This window comes from Mytilus californianus, unplaced genomic scaffold, assembly GCF_021869535.1.
Source record: "Mytilus californianus isolate M0D057914Y unplaced genomic scaffold, xbMytCali1.0.p SCAF_8, whole genome shotgun sequence".
NCBI classification, from domain to species: Eukaryota; Metazoa; Mollusca; class Bivalvia; order Mytilida; family Mytilidae; genus Mytilus; species Mytilus californianus.
In genome coordinates, this window is record NW_026262734.1 from 66458613 (window position 1) to 66479696 (window position 21084).

At 31.8% G+C, this 21084-nt stretch overlaps 2 protein-coding genes across 2 annotated transcripts; one reads left to right on the forward strand and one right to left on the reverse strand.

Annotated features, from left to right (window-relative positions):
- Positions 1–11336: 11336 nt before the first annotated feature.
- On the forward strand, positions 11337–12196 carry LOC127712835 (uncharacterized; the record flags this gene model as incomplete). Its single annotated transcript, XM_052219442.1, has 2 exons — positions 11337–11446; positions 12031–12196. Coding segments are annotated over 2 exons (276 nt in total), but the record flags the coding sequence as incomplete, so codon positions are not given.
- Positions 12197–12346: 150 nt separating this feature from the next.
- Positions 12347–20085, reverse strand: LOC127712836 (uncharacterized). Its single transcript, XM_052219443.1, has 8 exons — positions 20074–20085; positions 17393–17524; positions 15731–15738; positions 14547–14731; positions 13991–14248; positions 13423–13594; positions 13086–13203; positions 12347–12355 (listed from the first exon to the last, which is right to left on the reverse strand). The coding sequence occupies exons 1-8, from the start codon at positions 20083–20085 to the stop codon at positions 12347–12349; spliced, it is 894 nt and encodes a 297-aa protein (XP_052075403.1).
- Positions 20086–21084: the final 999 nt, after the last annotated feature.

Sequence of the window (21084 nt, forward strand, 5' to 3'; positions counted from 1 at the left end):
ATCGATCTGATGAGTGAAGCCTTTTTTAACTGATTTTTATAGTTTGTTTGTATGTTGTACTGTTACACCACTGTCCCAGGTTAGGGGAGGTTTGAGCGCTCACTAACATGTTTAACTCCGCCACATTCTTTATGTGCCTGTCCCAACTCAGGAGCCTTTAGCTCAGTGGTTGTCGTTGGTTCATGTCTGTCATATTTGTTTTTTCGTAAATTGTTTTGTTATAAATTAGTTCGTTAGTTTTCTCAATTGAATTGTTTCATATTTTTCATGTCGGGGCCTTTTATAGCCGACCATACGGTATGGGCTTTTCTCATTGTTGAAGGCCGTACGATTGACTATAATAGCTTATATCCACTTCATTTTAACTTTGGTGGATAGTTGTCTCATTGGCAATCATGCCACATATCCTTATTTTTATTTAAACGTTTATCTTCAACTGATGGTTTTTCATTTTCCTATTTGGTATCGTCTTACTTCTTACTTTCTGAAATAACAAAGGAATCTATTAAAGAATGAAGACGTCAAAGATGATGAAACCGACGCTCCAGTTGGGATGGTAATTCCGTATTCACTGGTTCATGTGGTGACTGGGCAATAACATGTGGTCATCGAATAGTGGGATGATAAAAAACCCGACTATGCAAGTATGCTTTATAGCTTTCTGTCCGGTGTGAGCTAAGGCTCCGTGTTGAAGGCCGTACTTTGACCTATAATTGTTTACTTTTTACACAATGTGATTTAGATGGAGAGTTGTCTCATCGGCACTCATACCACATCTTATTTCTATTGTACAGTGTCCATCGTAAAACCATTACCAGTAGAGGCGATTTATTATTCAGATCGTTTCATTGTAAGGATAAGACATGATAAGAGCTATTATGTAACCTCTGATATTTCAAAAATTGTTACATTTTTCAATCCTTTTAACGTTAGGGAACGACCGTTTGATTTTCGGGGGAGGGACAGGAGGACCTTTAAAATAAATATCATGGTCTGGTTAGAACTGAAAATAAATATTCTTGCATAAGACAGGGTGGAAATGAATATTCTGCAACACAAAATGTAGGAAATAATTGTGTACATAAGTGTAAATATATTTTCGCGCGAAACAAAAAAAAGCAACCTTGCGTAGCAACAGATGAAAATGAATAGTCAAAAAATCCTCCCAGTCCCGCTCGACCAGAAAATCAAATGGGATTCCCCTTATGTTGGTTCTAAAGGTAATTAAATGAATAGTGTGATACTATCTGGACACTTCAGTTTAGCAAAGTCAGTTGTGATGTCACTGCGATGTCATTAACATGTTAAAATTGACATTCTTGACATAAAAGCTCACTTTGCACATCTGAACGGTTTTATTTTGTAGATTGATGATACGTTCAATTTTCGAATTTATGGAGGCAAAAGTGACCTAATCATACCTTCACCTTGAATTAAAATAAAGTAATCTTTGAAATCTGATACTACAGTATGTGGATTTTCTGAAGTCCACTTACCAATGCATCGTCAATTAATTGTATCGAATCAGAATAGGCATATTGTTTTATATTTGTCATTTCGGGACCTTTTATAGCTGACCATGCGGTATGGGTTTGCTCATTGTTGAAGGCCGTACAGTGACCTATAGTTGTAAACCTCTGTGACATTTGGTCTCTAGTGGAGAGTTGTCTTAATGGCAACAATACCACATCTTCTTATTTTTATATCTGTTTTTATCAAACTTTTGTTTGAGTAACTTACGTTTTTCTAAAAGTAATATTAAAAACCTTAAGCCTTCGTCATTTGTAGTCTTTTACACTAAATTACCTAGTAAACATATGTATATGTAATTTTCTCGCGGTGCATTTATTTTTCTAGTATTTCGCTGTAAGTATTTTTTCGTGAAGATGAATACGTCCGCATTAAATTATATTTTACGTGCAAATACAAACCATTGAATTATATATTCCGGATATATACCTGTACCATGATGTTTCTGACATGAAACTGTGAACCTGTTTAAACAACACCAATAATTAACCCAAACAACAGTTGAGGACAATAGGACAAAACGTAACCAAAAATGACCCAAGCCAAGATAACGTGATAAATTTATGAGTCTATATAACACCTTATCGGACAATACTTCTATAAAAACATGTTAAAAGACAAATGTAACGATGCTCCAATAATCAATTATTTTTGAAAGCAGTATCACTGATCTTTTTGTTTCCTGTTAAGCTATTAAGACATGTTATGAACATTGAAATCAAAGTTCATACTCTCTCATCTATAAAGACCGTCACTGCATTATCTTTTACGACACCACCACGAATTGGTTAGCTGATACGATGCTTCTTATCTCTACACTTTAGCGACAGGTTTTCACGGTCTCAGATCAATAGAATAGTTATCTAATCTGTTATTCTATTGATTGTTTCCTATTCCTGATTGTGATATTGTGACTGGTTGTGTATTCTCATAACGGATATTCCGTGCATTTCTTTTGACGCATACTGTCTCGCTCCTTCACTATGTCCGCCACAATATGAGCAACATGTAATTCAATAATTCACAACTTAGTACCAACAGCTCTTGTATATTCACTGAAGAGACATAACTTTCTAAAATATGCATCTGGTGCTGTTAAACTCTTACGATTAATGTTATTATTACCACTGGGTTGAAAACTCTGATTGACTGTAAGTTCAAATGGTTATACATGTCATAACCATGTCAATAGCCAGAATGTCGGTACTTGCATGATATTCGGATATAATTGTATTATTATTGTATATGATATCGAATATACAAAACTGACACTATACGTAAATGGTGAATCGAATAAAGTAATACCTATGACATACAATTTGTTTTATATGTCGTGATCAATTATTTGTCTCATGAATAAAAAAAACACAAATTTAGAATTGACGAATTTGTCATGGCTTTAATTTTACAACAACATCATACTAGTAACAACAATCAGATTTTCAAAAGGCCAAAGAATAGATCATTCAATGACAATAAAATTATGTTTTCCTTTAATTCAGTAAAGGGCAACCAGCACTGAAGAAGTGGTAACTGGGCTTCCAGCACCTAAATAAGATAAATTCCGCCATACACATTGATAGTTCATATATGTTGGATCACAGCACCATCCGTCAACTGTCAACATGTATAAACCTATTATTATTCAAAGCCGTGACGATTTAGTAAAGACTGCATACAAAATCTGTAACTATAAAAAATATCAGCAGCAAACAAATAATTTTGGTGGTATGGTGTGTTGGGTTATTTTGTCAATTCCACTCCGTCTAACGTTTGTTAAACAATGAAACAACATGTCCGAAACAACTGCTTTTATTATTGTTTAAATTCACGCCTTTTAATGCATTAGCTAATTGCGTATCGCTTATGTACAGAAAAATATAAATTATACAACCGGTTTGATATGTCGCTTGCAACAATCAAAACTTAAAAAAGGGAGATAAATGCTATACTTATCAATTCAATAAATAAATTTAATTCATATTGATTAAATTTCATTATTATTATTATTATTATTATTATTATTATTATTATTATTATTATTATTATTATTAATTATAATAATTTTGATAAAATTAAAACAATTATTATCATAATTATAAAAATGACCCTTAAAAAGGAGTGGTAGGTTTTTAAAAATTCTATTCAACAGCTATCCTTAAGGAAATGTATAATGAACGTCGAACATGGTTCCTCATATTGAGACTTAGGCCTGCAGAGAATGAATTTTTTGTTGCGTTGTCTTTCTTAAATAACAATATATATTCCTTTGCAGCAGTAGCATGCTGGCTTCATTTTAATAAGAATGAACATAAAAGATATGGGGTTAACATAAATAAGACAGCTTCCAAACGTAAAAATAGCAAACATAAAAAACACCTGGAGATAAACGTACCAATCAAAAAAGGGTTTTTTTTTTACACTATTAAAAATACGAATTCCAACATTTCACACTTCGTAAAATTATTGTCTTTTCTTTACGTATCATTTATATTTCAATGCATTCTTTTATCACAAAAATATGCAGCCATATGCATGTTAATTTTAATCCAGAGCTACAACTCTCAGTGTATAGTAATTTTATTGCTTAAAGTTTTTGATACAATGTCTTCGAAAATGAAACTAATCAATAGTTAGTGAGAACACGACAGAAAAAAAAATGTGATTTGCCACTCTTCTTTCCTCGCTGTTTTTTGTAATAATTTCCAAACGTAGAATAATAAGCATAAACAATCAATACAATTCTTTAACTATGTTTGAATGCATTAGAAACAACTATGATACTTCCTTCATGGTCAAAGTGCTACTCCATTCTCCCAAAAGTAGCCTGGTTGGTACTTATATATAACTAATACATTTTTAAAACAATTCGTGCAATTCAACTTATACTTTTACTCAAGCGTGATAAGAAAAATACTATCCAAAGTTTTAAATTTGTTTTTAATCAATTGTAATAAACCTTTGTTATAGGATCATTTTACAATGTTTTAGATCGAAAGGTTTTTATGAAAGTGTTTATAACTCTAAATTATTTTCTTTGTGTTTGGTATCCCTTTTTGATTTAATTCATACTAATATGAACCCACGTCTCATTTTGAGGCATGGAGGCATGGAGACATTGATACCAATGCATCTTTGTTAATGTAAATACTAAAATTGTTTATTAAAAAACGGACATCGGAAGGAAATGCGATTTTCTCAAATGGTGAGCACTAATTTTCAATTTTATAGGAAGCATTTCGAGATATCAAGTTATAGTTATTTCTTCGCACTTCTATCTTCCCTGGGGACATTGAACTTATTTTGATTGTTTTAGGCTATTAACTGAATGTACCGTTATCAAATCGGAAATACCAATAACATGCATTCTATCTTTCTATTAACCTAATATATGACTGATTATATTTGGTCACTATTTAGATCCATGAGGCTTAAATAATAATTCCCTTAAACGGAATGAAGATCACACAGACACACACATGACTCGTGATGAAATTGCTGTAGTCAAATAACAAGTTGCTATTTTGTCCTTTGTTTAAGGACAAAGCTGTTTTTCGATTACTTTAAAAGTACTAAAAGTTATCTGATGTGACAGCTTTGTACTGATGAATTTTATTCATTCATAGGAAATTTAAAAAAATCATTCATAACAAATTTAACCTTAGCGATTATTTTAAAAGTGTAAATGTGCTTTAAGCAGGAAACCTTCATTTTCAAAATTAAATTACCCTGAGAAGAAACCTAAACATTCGATTGCCAGTCGTTAAAAAGGAATTAATTTTTGAATATATTCTATTACTCAGAATATATAATTTTTTTTAACTTTTATTATCTGCAATTTATGACAGAGAGTACTCTTCTACAAATATGAAACCTGTTTCAAGAAATTTTGGAGAAATTTTCACTGAAAACGGAAAAAAAACTACCCCTAGAAGAAACCGATAGCTAAGATTTGTAATGTGATAAAAATTACACAAGATTTATAATTGTATTCACCAAGAATATACCCTTTTATCATCTTAATTTAATTCAAAGTTATATCTTCTACAAACGGTAGGCCTTGATTTAATATATCTAAGATACATTTTTTTTAATTATCTTTCAAATTGCAAATCGTCAATATCATGAATAGATTCAAAACCTCAGATTACTTTTTGTCTCCAGTCGTTAACAATGAATAAAAAGTTTGTTAACACGTTTTGACAACTACTTTATTTTATTTTATTTACTCGGAATAAATGTCTAAACTTTATATTTGTAATTTGTTGCCAGTCGAATTAGACATGTTTAGATTCACAGATCTACACTGACCAACACAGAAATTGTGATATAAAGAATATGTAGTAAATCATTCATAAAATAGATAAAGTTGATGTATACCTTAATAAAAATAAAGATCGTAGACTGATTGAAAAACCGATAGAATGTATAATCAATTATCTGCTATTTTAAACTTTCTATTTCGACAAAGCTTTTTACTCGGTAATTTAAAAGTACAAGGAAGATGTCCGATGTAACAGCTTTACACATGTTACAGCGATGATGTTAAATCATAAACATTTAATTTGAAGAATGACTCAAAACTATTTAAATTATAGTAGTTATGTTTTAAAATATTAATGTCTTTACCATGGTATATTGTTTTGATTAATTTTCTGTGATTTCAGATAAAAAAAAGTTAAAGACGTCATTAAAATGTAAAATATCAAAGTTAGAATTACTTTTTATTCAAAATACATGCCACTCCAAAAGTAACTGTATAAAAAGAAGCCTAAGATGAATGTTTTTTTTTAGTTATCTTTCATATTGCAAATCTTAAATATCCTGAATATATTCAAAACCTCTGATTTCTTTTTGTCTCCATTCCTTATCAATGAATAAAAGATTTGTTAACTAATTTTTACGACTATTCTATTTTATTTCATTCAGTTATTTACATTTTGAAGTTTAGATTGGTAATTTGTTGTCAGTCGAGTTGGTCATTTCTAAATGTACTGATCTTCACTGACCAACGCAAACATCGTGATATGAAGAGTATGTAGTAAAAGAAGGAAAGGTGTTGTAAACTTTTATAGAATACAGATCGTCGACTTATAAAAAAATCGATAAAATGTACTTTAACTCATCTGCCATGTTATCACTTCTATAAAGACAAAGCATTTTCATAGTATATTTAAAAGTACAAGAAAGATGGAGGATGTAAAAGCTTTGTAGCGATGATTTTTAAATCATAAACATTTGATTTGGAAGATTGACTCATTTTGATTAAACCATAGCAGTTATATTTGACAATATAACTGTTTTTAGCATGTTACATTGTTTTCGGCTTATTTTCTATGATTATAGTTAAACATGATTTGAGACGTCATGAAAAATGTAGAATATTAAAATAAAAATTATTCTTTATTCAAATTACATGAGACGTCGATAATTTGAAAATATTTGTTTTAAAAAGCCTCAAATATCCATACCTCTTACAAAAAGATTTAAATTCAGCCTTGTTGTGGGTCATTTTTGTATCTTTGATTGTAAACTATTTATTAAAAACAATATTGCAAACGCTGTGAACAAATACTCCACTATCTGAGTGAAGATCCCCGTTTCAATATGATCTGTTTTCAAATACAAGAGGTCAAAATATTTGAAAATCCAACACTTTCAAAATTTAATAATAACGTTCTGAAACAGCAAATTTTAGTAGCACAATATCATACCACTACCAAAGTAGCCTTGGGGACTAACAGTCCTACAGCAAAGTTATCGAACCAATGGTAGCATTAACATTTAATTTGGAAGAATGACTCATACCTTATCAAACTATAACAATTATATTTGGAAATATTACTGTCTTTACCATATTATATTGTTTTTGGTTAATTTTCTGTGATTGTAGATCAAAATAAATACGCCTGAAAAATTTATAATATCAAAATTAGAATTATTTCTTATTCAAAATACACGGGACTCCAAAATAACAGTATAAAAAGATGCCTCAGATTAATTTTTTGTAGTTATCATTCATATTGCAATTCTTAAATATCCCGACTTGATTCAAAACCTCTGATTTCTTTTTCGTCTCCAGTAGTTACAAAAGATAAAAGATTTGTTTACACTTTTTACAAATATTCTCATATATTTCATTCAGTCAGTAAATTTAAAAGTACAAGGCAGATGTCTGATGTAATAGCTTTGTAGCGATAATTTTAAATCATAAGCATTTAATTTGGAAGATTGACTCATAACTAATTAAACTATAGCAGTTATATTTGACAATATTACATTTTTTACCACGTTACATTTCTTTCGACTAATTTTCTGAGATTACAGTTAAACATGTGGAATACTGAAGTTCGAACTGTTTATTTTTCAAAATACATGAAACTCCGATAATTTGAAAATATCTGTTTCAAAAAAGCATCAAATTTTCTTACCTCTTACACCAAAATAGTAAATTAACAAACATACCGAACTCCAAAAAAAATTTAAAACGGATAGTCCTTTGTCAAATGGCAAAATCAAAAGCTCAAACACATCAAACGAATGGAAAACAACTGTCGTATTCGTGACTTGGTACAGGCATTTCCTTGTGTAGAAAATGGTGGTACAAGGGATTTAAATTCAGCCTTTATGTCGGTCATTTTTGTATCTTTATGGTACAATGTGGTAGTAAACTATGTATTGAAAACAATATTGCAAACGCTGTGAACAAATACTTCATGCTGAGTGACGATCCCCGTTTCAATATGATCTGTTTTCAAATACTGGAGCCCATGGCCAAATATATATGAAAATCCAATACTTTCAAAATTAAAAATAATGAATTTTAAACCCAAAAGGACAAACAGTATAGCTTAAACCAGACGAGGAATCAATGCTTTGATTTCGAGAGATATATTCCTGAATTCAAAATAACTTCAAAAATTTAGAAACAGCAAATTTTAATACCACAATATCCGTATTTTCATGCCAGTACCCTTAGGGACTAACAGTCCACTAGCAAAGTTATCGAATTAGTGGTAGCATTAACATTAACAGAACCAATATTTCTGCACCAAATGCGCATCTCGACAATAAATATCTCTTCACTGATGCTCGACGCCAAAATATTTGAAAATCCAATACTTTCAAAATTCAAAATAATGAATTATAAACCCAAAAGCACAAATAGTATAGCTTAAACCAGACAAGGAATCAATGCTTCGAATCAGGGAGATATATTCTTGAATTTAAAATAACTTCAAAAATTTTGAAACAGCAAATTTTCAAAACACAATATCCGTATTTTCATACCAGTACCAAAGTACCCTCTGGGACTAACAATCCTCAAAAAAGTTATCGAACCAGTGGTAGCATGAACATTAACGGTACTAATATTTCTGCATCAAATGCGCATTTCGACCATTAATGTCTCTTCATTGATGCTCGAGGCAAAAATATTTCAAAATCCAAAACTAATAAAGTGTTGTAAAATCATTCATTTGCAAATAAAGTTGAGGTATACTTTAATAGGAATAAAGATCATCGACTGATGGGAAAACCGATAGATTGTATAATCAATTATCTGCTATTTTAAACTTTCTATAAAGACAAAGCTTTTATCTCAGTAAATTTAGAAAGTACAAAGAAGATGTCTAATGTAACAGCTTTGTAGCAATAATTTTAAATCATTAAAATTTAATTTGGAAGAATGACTCGTACCTTATTAAACTATAGCAGTTATTTTTTAAAATATTACTGTTTTTACCATCTTACCATATTATTTTTGATAAAATTTCTGTGATTGTAAATCAAAATTAGTTTAAGACGGCCTGAAATATTTATAATATCAAAGTTAGTATTATTCCCTATTAAAATACACGGAACTCCAAAAATAACTGTATAAAAAGATGCCTCAGATAATTATTCTTGTAGTTATTTTTCATATTGCAAATCTTAAATATCCTGACTTGATTCAAAACCACTGATTTCTTCTTTTGTTTTCGGTCGTTACAATGGATAGAAAATTTGTTTACACGTTTTACAACTATTCTATTTTATTGTATTCACTCAGTAAATTTAAAAGTACAAGGCAGATGTCTGATGTAATAGCTTTGTAGAGATAATTTTAAATCATAAGCATTTGATTTGGATGATTGACTCAAAACTAATTAAACTATAGCGGTTATATTTGACAATATAACTGTTTTTACCATGTAACAGTACTTTCGACTAATTTTCTGTGATTACAATTAAACATGATTTAAGACGTAACGAAAAATGTGGAATTCTAAAGTTTGAAGTGTTTATTCTTAAAATTACATCAAACTCCGGTGATTTAAAAATATCTGTTTTAACAAAGCCTCAAATGTCCTAACCTTTTACAAAAAAAAAGAAAATAACAAAAATACCGAGCTCCAAGAAAAATTAAAAGCGGAAAGTCCTTTATCAAATGGCAAAATTAAAAAAATCAAACTCATTAAAGTGCCATATGAACGTAATTTTTCTTTTTTTTAAAAGAAATATTTAAAGAACTTATAAAAAAACGATTGAAAAACACCCGATCGAAAAATGTTAAGTAATAAGCATGTTATATCCCATCAAACATTCCCATCGCACCTGTCTGCGATAAGTCCCAAGTGCCAGTCTGAATAACTTCCGGTTTTCTAAGACAAAATGCGTGACGTCACATTATGAACAAAGAATATAAACAACAATGGCATCTGCATCTGTATCAACATCAATACGATAACCACGACAGTTCTGAAAGTGAATCTAATGAATTGTCTCTGTCCTGTGGTTCATTGGAATTCGAAATGGGGGAAGATGGGAGCTCAGGTTCGGATGATGAGATAGTAGAAGCTACTGGTGCCATGGCAGGGGCGCAGATTAACCCGTATCAGTTTGAACCATACAACTCAAATTCTGACGAGTCTGAACCAGAAGACGGAGAAGATGAAGACAGATTGACAGACAATTCTTGGTAATTGATTAATGATAAATATAATTATACACTCATACGCGTTAGCGGGGTAAAAGGGATAAATATAAACTAAAATAATGCAAGAAAAGGGAGTGGGGTACCTACCAGTTCTGTGCCTATGCCAGCCGCCTAACATTAAACTTAAACTCCAAAAATATAAAAAATGAACATATTTCATTGATTTTTTTTGTCACATTTTTCTCAGGAACTACTAGGGGCTACCTGAAATTCAAAATCAAGCTTCATATGTGCATGCTTTACTGTTTGATTCTTTTTCTGATACATCACTGAACATTCAACAAGTTTCTGTCTACTGTTTATTATACTTATCAAAAGGCCCAAAACAGGCATATTAATAACAACAAATACAGAAATTCAATGTAACTACTTCAATTCACCCTCTCAGACATCTCTCATACTATTACTGAGTGCAAATCATTGATCAAAGCACAAACATACAGCATTATCACATGAAGACAAGCAATAGCTAACATTTAATATATTTTTGTGGTTTCTTCTTTCAAACATATAAATAGAACTCATTACTTTATTATTGGGAACCCAAATGTATCTACAACTCTTTTCATAACAAATGAATCTTTCTTTGAATGTTCAAATATAATGTATAAATCAATCAAACTGAAAATATAAAGTTCATGTTTTTGTATCTTGGATATTTTTATTTTGCCCTAAAATATCTAATAGAATATAAAAAAAAAATCTGTTGCTTTCTTCAAGGTGTAATTGTGGACATTGTGCAGTTATGCTGTCAGCTAGAGAGTGTGTCTGTTGTTGGGAAGTTTAACAAATTGTTGACGTAAAAAACGAAAACCCTGACACAGCTTGAATAACAGACCATCCAGGGTTTCATCCAGTGTGCCTTGATATACATGTATTAAAAGTTGCCTATTACCAGTACAGACAACAATATGGAGAGCACCCTGATCATGGAAATGAGTAAGGAATTCAGTCATGTATTTCAACATTGAAATTTGTATTTGATTTTTTTTTTAAATCTATTTTCATACAAAAAATACGTTTTCATATCGTGAGTCAATGCTCAGTGTTGAAGGCTGTACTGCAAGCATAACCTATAATTGCTGAAATTTATTATGTTAAGTCTTGGCTAGTGTGCTTTTGATGGCAAGCGTACCATGTGGTCTCATTGGAAAACGCAACGCTTCCTCTTTTTATACATGGTTACTTTATTTACATTGCAGATATTTTGTATTTAAACAGTTTGTCTCAATGGCAATCATGCCATATTTTTTTACTTGTTATCGCAAAAACTCAGAACAAGTACAAATTTGGGTAGCGTCACTTTTACCGTTTTTCAGTTATGTACCTTTATAACTTTATATCATATGCAAGCGGGGGCAGGGCATTATATTTGTCCATGGTCATATTCCCCATTTATTATTTAAAAGTAAATATACATAAAAATGTATGAACATATAAAATTTGGCAACTGATCTTGTCCTAAATATACTTGAAATATTTGCTGCTGGATATTATCAAAAGAAGATATTTTATTATTTCAGAAGAAATCGTTATACGGCATATAGACAATTTGTACGGTGGTGTTGGCATTTCCTAGGGAAAGAGGTCCGTGTGGTTATTCCGTCTCGTGTGGTACTCAAGATCCGGACTGCCTTCCCTGATCTGCACCAGAACTACACTGGTTTTCATGAGGCTGACAGCGATTGAATCTAGCAAGAAGGCTTTGTATGGCTTGTTTTTTGTCTGGTCTCTCATACTGGCTACAAAGTGGAGGTGGAACGTCTACCAGTAGTTGAATACCTTCCTTGTTCATGTGTGAGACTTTCGCAATGTTGAAAACTGTCGTCATCAGACACTCTACATATTCTGAAAAAAGAAAAGAGCTTGGAAGAAGTGACATTACTCAATCTTTTAATTGGGGTTTTGCTGTAAGACCAAAATCATTAACAAACAATGAACTACTGTTACAAATGTAACTATTGGACCTATATTAATTAAACATAACAATTTCATTCTCTCGTTTTATTACATGTGGTTAAATGGTGTATTAGTGTCCTAACTATAGGAAGTTATAAAGGTATATATAGTAAATACAAATGATTTAGACCTATTACATGTATTTAAGTTTGAGTGACACTGTAGTCACTTATGAAAACCCATTTTTTATTCACCTGACCCAAAGGGTCAATTGAGCTTTTTCATCACTTGGCGTTCATCATCGTTGTCCGTTAACTCTTACAAAAATCTCCTCTGAATCTACTGGCCTAAATAATGCTTATTTTAAATATTGTATCTGATGATCCTGCCCACCAACCGAGATGGCCGCCAAGGCTAAAATAGAACATAGGGGTTTACGGTTTATTTAGAAGTCTATGTGAAAATTGTAAAAAACAATCTCAAATGGTCACAACATGAAAACTTATTAAAATAATGATAAGGGGTCTTAAGTAAATATTGTAAGACTACAATAGGATGACTTATTTTTTTTTCAAGGGCAATTTCTTCAGAGGGGCGGGTTGCTAATAATTTCTGCTCGATAGTTTAGCCTCTAGTTTAAATGCTTACCATATGTGGGATCGACTGGGATTTTTCTTACAGTGTGCTCTCCTTTTTTGTATTTAGCATACACAATCCTGTATCTTGCTTTACCATCCTGTGTGTAAGCATGGTCCCGATTGCTGTTTTCATTAAAATGCATTGCTGCAAGCCATTGCCTTGATGGAAAAAAATAACAAATTATTTTGAATTAAATTGCACTGTTAAGTATTAAGTTTCATTAGATATTTTCACAATTTAACCATTTCATTTATGTTAGCTATAGTCTATATATAGTTAAATGTTCCATGGAAAAGAGAGATATGAAAAATAAAAAATATCATATACAACAAATATTAATACATTTTCACAATATCCATTACCAATTAAAGATTTACCTAGAAAGCATTCCATGGAATGAAAAACCAATCATTTTAGAAGCAAAATGATTATCCACAGAATGAAATCCCTCAAGTTCTGATGTTTGTTGTCCAGATGACAGCATGGGAATATCTTTCGTCATCTGTTTGCTGTTGATTATATCTTGCAGTTTTTCATAAACTTTAGAACCTGAAAATTAATGATACTGAGGTATAGTTTTCAATTCTTTAAAGTAAATTTAATTAATTTGAAGAAAGTTATGTAAAAGAAGAATACTATTAAGAAAATATAAGGGGAACGGCTGAAAAAATGCATCTGCAACTGTTTTTCCCAAGTTTTTCTGTAAAATATACTCCTAAATCTTTAGTGTTCCTTTTCTTATAAAATATATTTAATTACATGTATTACTCATATAGGTTATATTGATTATTATAAGTTGTAAATTAAATACCCTCTCAAAAGACAATCCAAGTTACAAATTTGAAATGAAAATAGATGTAAAATGTTTACACGGACAAGACCAACCTCCAGTATGTTAAATAAAAAATTAATCTTTGAGTTATGAAGGTTCGACTGTACATTTACCTGGTTTTAACCACCTTTTGTGTCTTTCTCTTCCCTCCAGTTCATCATGTTGACATGAGGGGAACAGTGTGCTATGTCCATCATGAACGTTGAGTATACGGTTGGAAATAGATTGCCACTTTGCTAATACCAAGTCTTCATTTAGGTTTGGAGACGAAGCAGCGGTCCAGTAAAGATGATTTACCATGCTCTTGGTCCATGGAGACACATCAGAGCAATCCTTTTCCTTTGATAATGCAAACAGTTTTTTCTTCATTCCTGGAATTCAAAAAATTGCAGATTTTATAACACGGTTAATGCTTGCTAGTAAATTATCATTATTTTATCAAAAGGTCACATTTGTTTTACATAACAGTGAGACAACATTTAACCAGAAACTAAAGAAGTTGTCAACTGCCACTCAGTGTAAACCTTCAACAGTGAGCAAAACCCATACTATGCCATTTTGTTTAACCATTTATGTTTCAATGTCAAAGTATCATTCAATGAGTTCATCTTTTAGTGATTTTTTTATTTGAAAGTGTCAATGAAAACATTAAACATCAATTGTTTTTACCTTTAGCTACATGCCATACATCAAATGCATGCGTGGTATCTTCCATATTCTCTCTAACCCATTTTTTAATTTGGACATGTCTATCTGTCACCAGAGTTTTTGTCTTGATGTTATGGTGCTTACAAAATTCCACACTCCTCTGAAGCCCTGTTTCCCATATGGCAGCTGTTTTTGACTTCATTGCTCTGAAAGGAAAAATCAATTCAAATATATATATAAATTTCCAATAAAAAAAGAATACCTAAAAATAAAAAGTCATAAATATGCGTTAACCTACTTACCAAAAATTTGAAAGTAAATACATGTACAAGGCATTTAAATATTTTATGCAAAGATTATATATAAATTCTAACCTGTACAAGTTGAATTTCAACAACTCTAAGCTCTACCATCTCCTCCAAGTGTCACAGATCTTTGTTGCTGCTGAATATCACTGGCATAATCATTCTGGTAATTGTGCCATACATATCCTATTGCAGGGTACAAGTAAAACTTCTGGTGGTTCATATAAGAGGACAAGCTGATTTCAGAAATTTTCATAAATTTCAAGTTCCTCAATGCCTTACTTGGTACCGATCCAGAAAACAAAATTCCTGCTGATATTGACAAATTTCCGGCTTGTTTGTTTCCAACAAAAGGCTGACTGAACCAGTATCGAGCATACAAACACATTTTACATTCTTGTTTAATTTTCACCATAGAGCCATTAGTGTATAGTAGTTTTCCCACAGTTTCAGCCATACATTTTGTGCATGTTGTGAATAGTTCCATTAAATGTGATTGGAAAACAATAAATTTGGTGTCTTCTTGTACATGTACATGCATGTTTCTGGAAATAAATTTTTTTTAAATAATGAATTTTAAAAAAAATCTTTGTGAACAGATCTATTTATGAAAAACTCTTAATATTGTGAAATTAAATTGAAATTCAAAGTCAAACAGGAGGACAGTGAAACCTGCCTAAAAATTCTTTAAGACAAAATTTCATTTACTCAGTACATGTATTATAATTTTTCTTTTTTAAACTTGGTAATGCTGTTGAACAGTTATAAACTTGTGTTTTATGTTGTTTGACAGAACTGTTTGTCTAGTTGTTGTTTATCATTTTTTTCCATGGCTTTGTCAGTTTGTTTTTACAAGTGTGTGAGTTCTGTATATTGTCCCTCTGGTTTCTTTCAACTTACTTTAGAATCTGAAAAAGTGGATGAGTTGCAATATTTATAAAAAAGAAGTTGTGGTATGATTGCCAATGAGACAACTCTCCACAAGAGACCAAATGACACACAAATTAACAGCTATAGGTCACCAATCGGCCTTCAATAATGAGCAAAGCCCATTTAGTATTGTGCCTAATTTCCTGCTCATCATTATCATCTGAAGAAGGTGAAAGAGGTTGGCAGCTAGGATCTGACTCCTGATCATCTTTGATCGGAGAGGATAATGGTTCATCAATGGTGGTGGCTGATGATCGAGCATGTTCTTTTGACTTTCTTGGCACAGTCAAGGGTTCTAAATTATCTGGTCGGACCAGTTGAAATGCATCACTCATCAATGGCTTCTGTGGATTAATTTCATTTGTACAATCTGTTTGCGTTCCTGAATAATAAACCATTATTAATATAAACCAAGACATTCAATAAACTCAGGTTTCTATAATAAAATTGCCTACAAAGTACTACTGCTTAGACTATAAAACCAATGTTTATTGAAAGATTGTCAAAGAATAATAATCACTGGTAATAGATTTATGAGATTCAACACCATTTGTTTGTTTTATATGCACATACATGTAACACAAATGAATTAATAAAATAACATAAAATAAATTAATAGTATAACCAGAGTGCACATGATGAAATTTCTACCATTTAACTAATAAACTCTTATTCTAGGTTTCAAAGAGAAATGAAAGTTACCAATTGTCATCATTTTCACTAGAGGTTTCTGATACGAGGCCTTCGTGGTCTTTGCATTAGTCTGGCAGTACTTTGATCTCTTTTTTTTTTTTTGGGTCTTTTGCAACCAAATGAAGCTGTTGTTGGTTTTGGATCATCAACTTCATATTCTACTACCTACAATTTTTGAATTTTATAAATATCATACTCTTATATAATTAATTGTACAGCAAATCAGATGCATAAGTCACTTTAAGATCATGGTTTTGTTTAGTGGTCCTAAACATTTCATTAAAACATCTTACAGCTGTTTTAATTTTTATAATACAGAAATCCATACATTTTGAATTTTTCAACTATCCCATAGAACAGAAAAGAGATAAAGAATGAAAATCCAACTTAACATCTTTAAATTTCAGTTACTACATGTATTTAGAAAATACATTTGTATGTACTCAATTAGTAATCTGGTAACCTACACGTAAGTAGTGTCAGTCATGACTAAGCTTATAACCAAAACTTCGTCTTATCTTAAGATAAAAAATATTAACAGTCACTTTGATACATATCTGGTATCAAAAAATATTAAGGTTTCATTACATTTTAATTAGATATTGCTTGATGGATATCAACACAAGTTATTCAATTTCAATAAAAAAAAATACATAATAACTAGCCTTCATAAATATTTATGCTGTATGGGCTTTGCTCATTGTTGAAGGCCGTAAGGTGATCTATAGCTGTTAATTTCTGTGTCATTTGGTCTCTTGTGGAGAGTTGTCTCATTGGCAATCATACCACATCTTCTTTTTATATTCAAAAATTTTATCCGATTATATTGAAATGAAATATACATGTATATCCTTATTTCTTTTAAATAAGATAAAGTAATGAAATTGAATTATTATTGCGTTTGCTTTTTTTCAATTTTCATATGGCAAATAAACATACCTCTTCGAAATCCATTGCATGGTTGTTTGGTTGATCTATATGTATGTCCTCAGCTGGTTCACTGACAGAAGTATTCTGATTGTCCTCAGCTGGCTCACTGACAGAAGTATTCTGATAGTGATCAGCAACTAACTGTTAAAGAAATATTTTAACATGTATAGTTATGAAAAAATGAAATATATTACACTACTAGTAGTGTAATGTTCTGGAAGTCTGTGCACTTCCTTATCTGTATTCTAAAAGAATTGTTTGTGCGAATATTTTATTCCCAATAACTAAATTGTTGAATTGTTATGTATGTGTATCAAGTTTAAGTTTGTACAGGTTTATTGTCAATGATCAGAGGAGGGGCAGGCCCACTTTAATAATATTTATATGGGATTTTTTTTTTTTTTTTTAAATTCACCGGGATTTTTGGTTTAAACTCAGCCTGGTCCCCCTTTTTAAACTGCTTATCGAACCAAAAAATGAAGCGCCCCGCCCCCCCCCCCCCCCCCCACTCATTAAAAGAAATCTGGATCCGCCACTGATGATTGCAAGGCTTATCCATTCTATGAATTAATATTGGATTATGAATATCAGTTTTACCATTAGTGGAGAATTCAAAAATTTCAAATTTAACATGGACAAATGATTTGAAAGTGTAGTTTACCCTTGCAGCTTCTCTTTTTGAACAGCCTCTTTTGATCTTCTTTGGAGGTGAACTTTGACAGGTTGATGTCTCTGAGGGTGATAACATCTCCAGACGTTGAAGTGTGTGTTTTGGAGTCGTCGGGATATTTTGCTCAGCTTCATTAGTCTTCTCCTTAACTTGCTTTACAATACTATGTACAGTAGGTGCAGCACCAACATTCAGCTTCGCCTTCTTCGGGCCCCTACCCATATGTTCAATCTCGAACCTATGCCTGAATGGGAAGTCATTAATGGTAAAGTGAACGGAACATAGCGCTGAAAACTCCGTTGGTCCATCCCAGTTGGCTCTCTTAAGTTTCACAAACCCTGTCCATTTTTTCCGAAGATTGGGGTCTTTTGAGAAGGAATGCAATGAAAACCCGTCCGCATTTGTGTTCCCACAATTAGCTGCTACATATCTCGTCTCACTGCGTCTGCCTGAACCTCCGCGATCTCCTCTCGACATTGTCGTAGATGAAACTTGTTTGTATATATTCTCGTTTGTTTATAGTCTTTTGCAATATCGGAAGTACATGTGTTCAGAATGTGACGTCAGACTTACTTTATCTCCGGAAATTGCCGATCGATAAAATCGCCTTAGGTGTGATTACGAATGTAAACCTCACCTGTGTGGAAATCTTTTTTGATACACGGAATTTTGAAATCGGGTTTTTTGCAATCGATTTCTAAATTTATTTGAAAGAAGTAAAATCATAAAAAAAATATTTCAACATTTAGACTGATATGGCATTTTAAACAAATGGAAAACAACTGTCATATTCGTGACTTGGTACAGGTATTTCCTTATGTAGAAAATGGTGGTACAAAGGATTCAAATTCAGCCTTGTTGTGGGTTATTTTTGTATTTTTATTGTAGTAAACTATGTATTGAAAACAATATCATGAATATTGCAAACGCTGTGAACAAATACTCCACTATCTGAGTGAAGATCCCCGTTTCAATATGTCATTGATTAATTTTCAAATACTATAGCTCAAGGCCAAAATATTTGAAAATCCAATACTTTCAAACTTTAAGATAATGAATTAAAGACCGAAAAGGACAAACTATAGCTTTAACCGGACAAGTACTTATTACTTTGAATAAGGGAGAAATATTCAAAAATTTTGTAACAGCAAATTTTAATAAGACAATATCTGTATACTGTTCTAGTGATACACTAAGTAAAGTAGTTAAGGTTGTTCGGATGTCAGGGCGGAATGTATACAGAACCAATTGAAATTTTAGATCATTACATTCCTTTCGAAATTATCATAAATTTATACCAAAATTTAGTACCTTAACTCAGAACAAGTTGTCACGGTAATGTCCTATTTCTTTCAATTCGCAAAGAATTTTGGAAGTAATTAAATGCATATGACTCGGAGACACACATACCAACACGACTTGTCTCGTCATCAACGTTCTGTCGTATGCAAATTAGATGAATAGAGCGTGCCGACCTCTGTGCAAATTTCAATATTTCCTCTGGCGTACATCTACCAATTTCGACAAATCAGGCAGTCAGATATTGAATCTAGATTAATTTCGACCTATCGCTCAGTCAACTATAATTTGAGTTTGTTCTTACATCATAAAATTGAGAATGGAAATGGGGAATGTGTCAAAGAGACAACCCGACCAAAGAGCAAAAAACAGCCGAAGGCCACCAATGGGTCTTCAACACAGCGAAAAAATCCCGCACCCGGAGACGGGCTTCAGCTGGCCCCCAAACGAAAATGTGTACTAGTTCAGTGAAAATGGACGTCATACTAAACTCCAAAACATATAAATGAACTTAAATTAAAAAACATACAAGACTAACAAAGGCTCCTGACTAGGGACAGGCGCAATTTTTAAAACAACTCTTTACTGCATATTGTACCAACCACCGATATATTTTTCCGACTGTTCATTTGATCTTGTAAAATCAATGTTTGTTCATATTAACAAAAAATGTTTATAATGTTATACTTGGTGAAGAATTTTATTCATGTACGGGACTTACAGTCCTGGCCATTTTAGTTGTGGCAAAGTGACACCTTGTGATCTGAGACCATACGTTCAAACGATTTCATACTTATATAATTAGTAGCATTGTTTGGCATTACGATACTGCCATTGAAACATTTTTGGCCTATTGTTACATAATGAAATTTCACTTACTTTACTCCTATGAGGCAATATGATTGAAGCTTTCATTACTAGAAATGTTATCTTAATCACGTGTAGATGACCTCGTTGAACGGCCATTTTGATTTGACAGTTTTTGGGGGCTTTTTGGACTTCATTCCTTCATTTTTGCTTATGTACCATGTCTATATAATTATATAGTATGTTTGTACCATTTTGTTTTTCCTTGTTGAAATAGTTATTTGTTTTATAGCGATTAAAATTGTTACACAATATTGACTGCTGTATCCCAATTATTGATTTTTATACCTATTATGTCTGTTTGTTTTTGCTCATGACACGTTGTTGTCAATATAACGGAATTATATATGACTTCCATACAAGTTAGAGGATTGGCTAGCTATAAAACCAGGTTTAATCAACCATTTTCTACATAAGGTAATGCCTGTACAAAGTCAAGAGTATGACAGTTGTTTTCCATTCGTTTGATGTGTTTGAGCTTTTGATATTGCCAGTTGATAAAGCACTTTCCGTTTTGAATTTTCCTTTTAGTTCGAAATTTTGTTATTTTACCTTTTGCACAAGGCCATGTTTTGACGTCTTTAAACGAAATAAGTTGGAGGTGAACTGAATGACATGCTAGGCTGTTAAAACAAGGTTAAATAACTGTGAATACTGTTTGATCGGTACTCTATTAAGTTTATCGTTTTGTTAGTTCTTTCCGTGTTTATTTATATTTATGTGCTGTAACCACTACGTCATAATTTAGGGGAGTATTGAGCGCACATAACCCTGGTCTGTTTCAAGCAAGAACAATATTATTCAGAGGATGACTTTAATAAGATTTGTTTTTCGCTTATATTTTTAGTATCAATCAGACTATTAA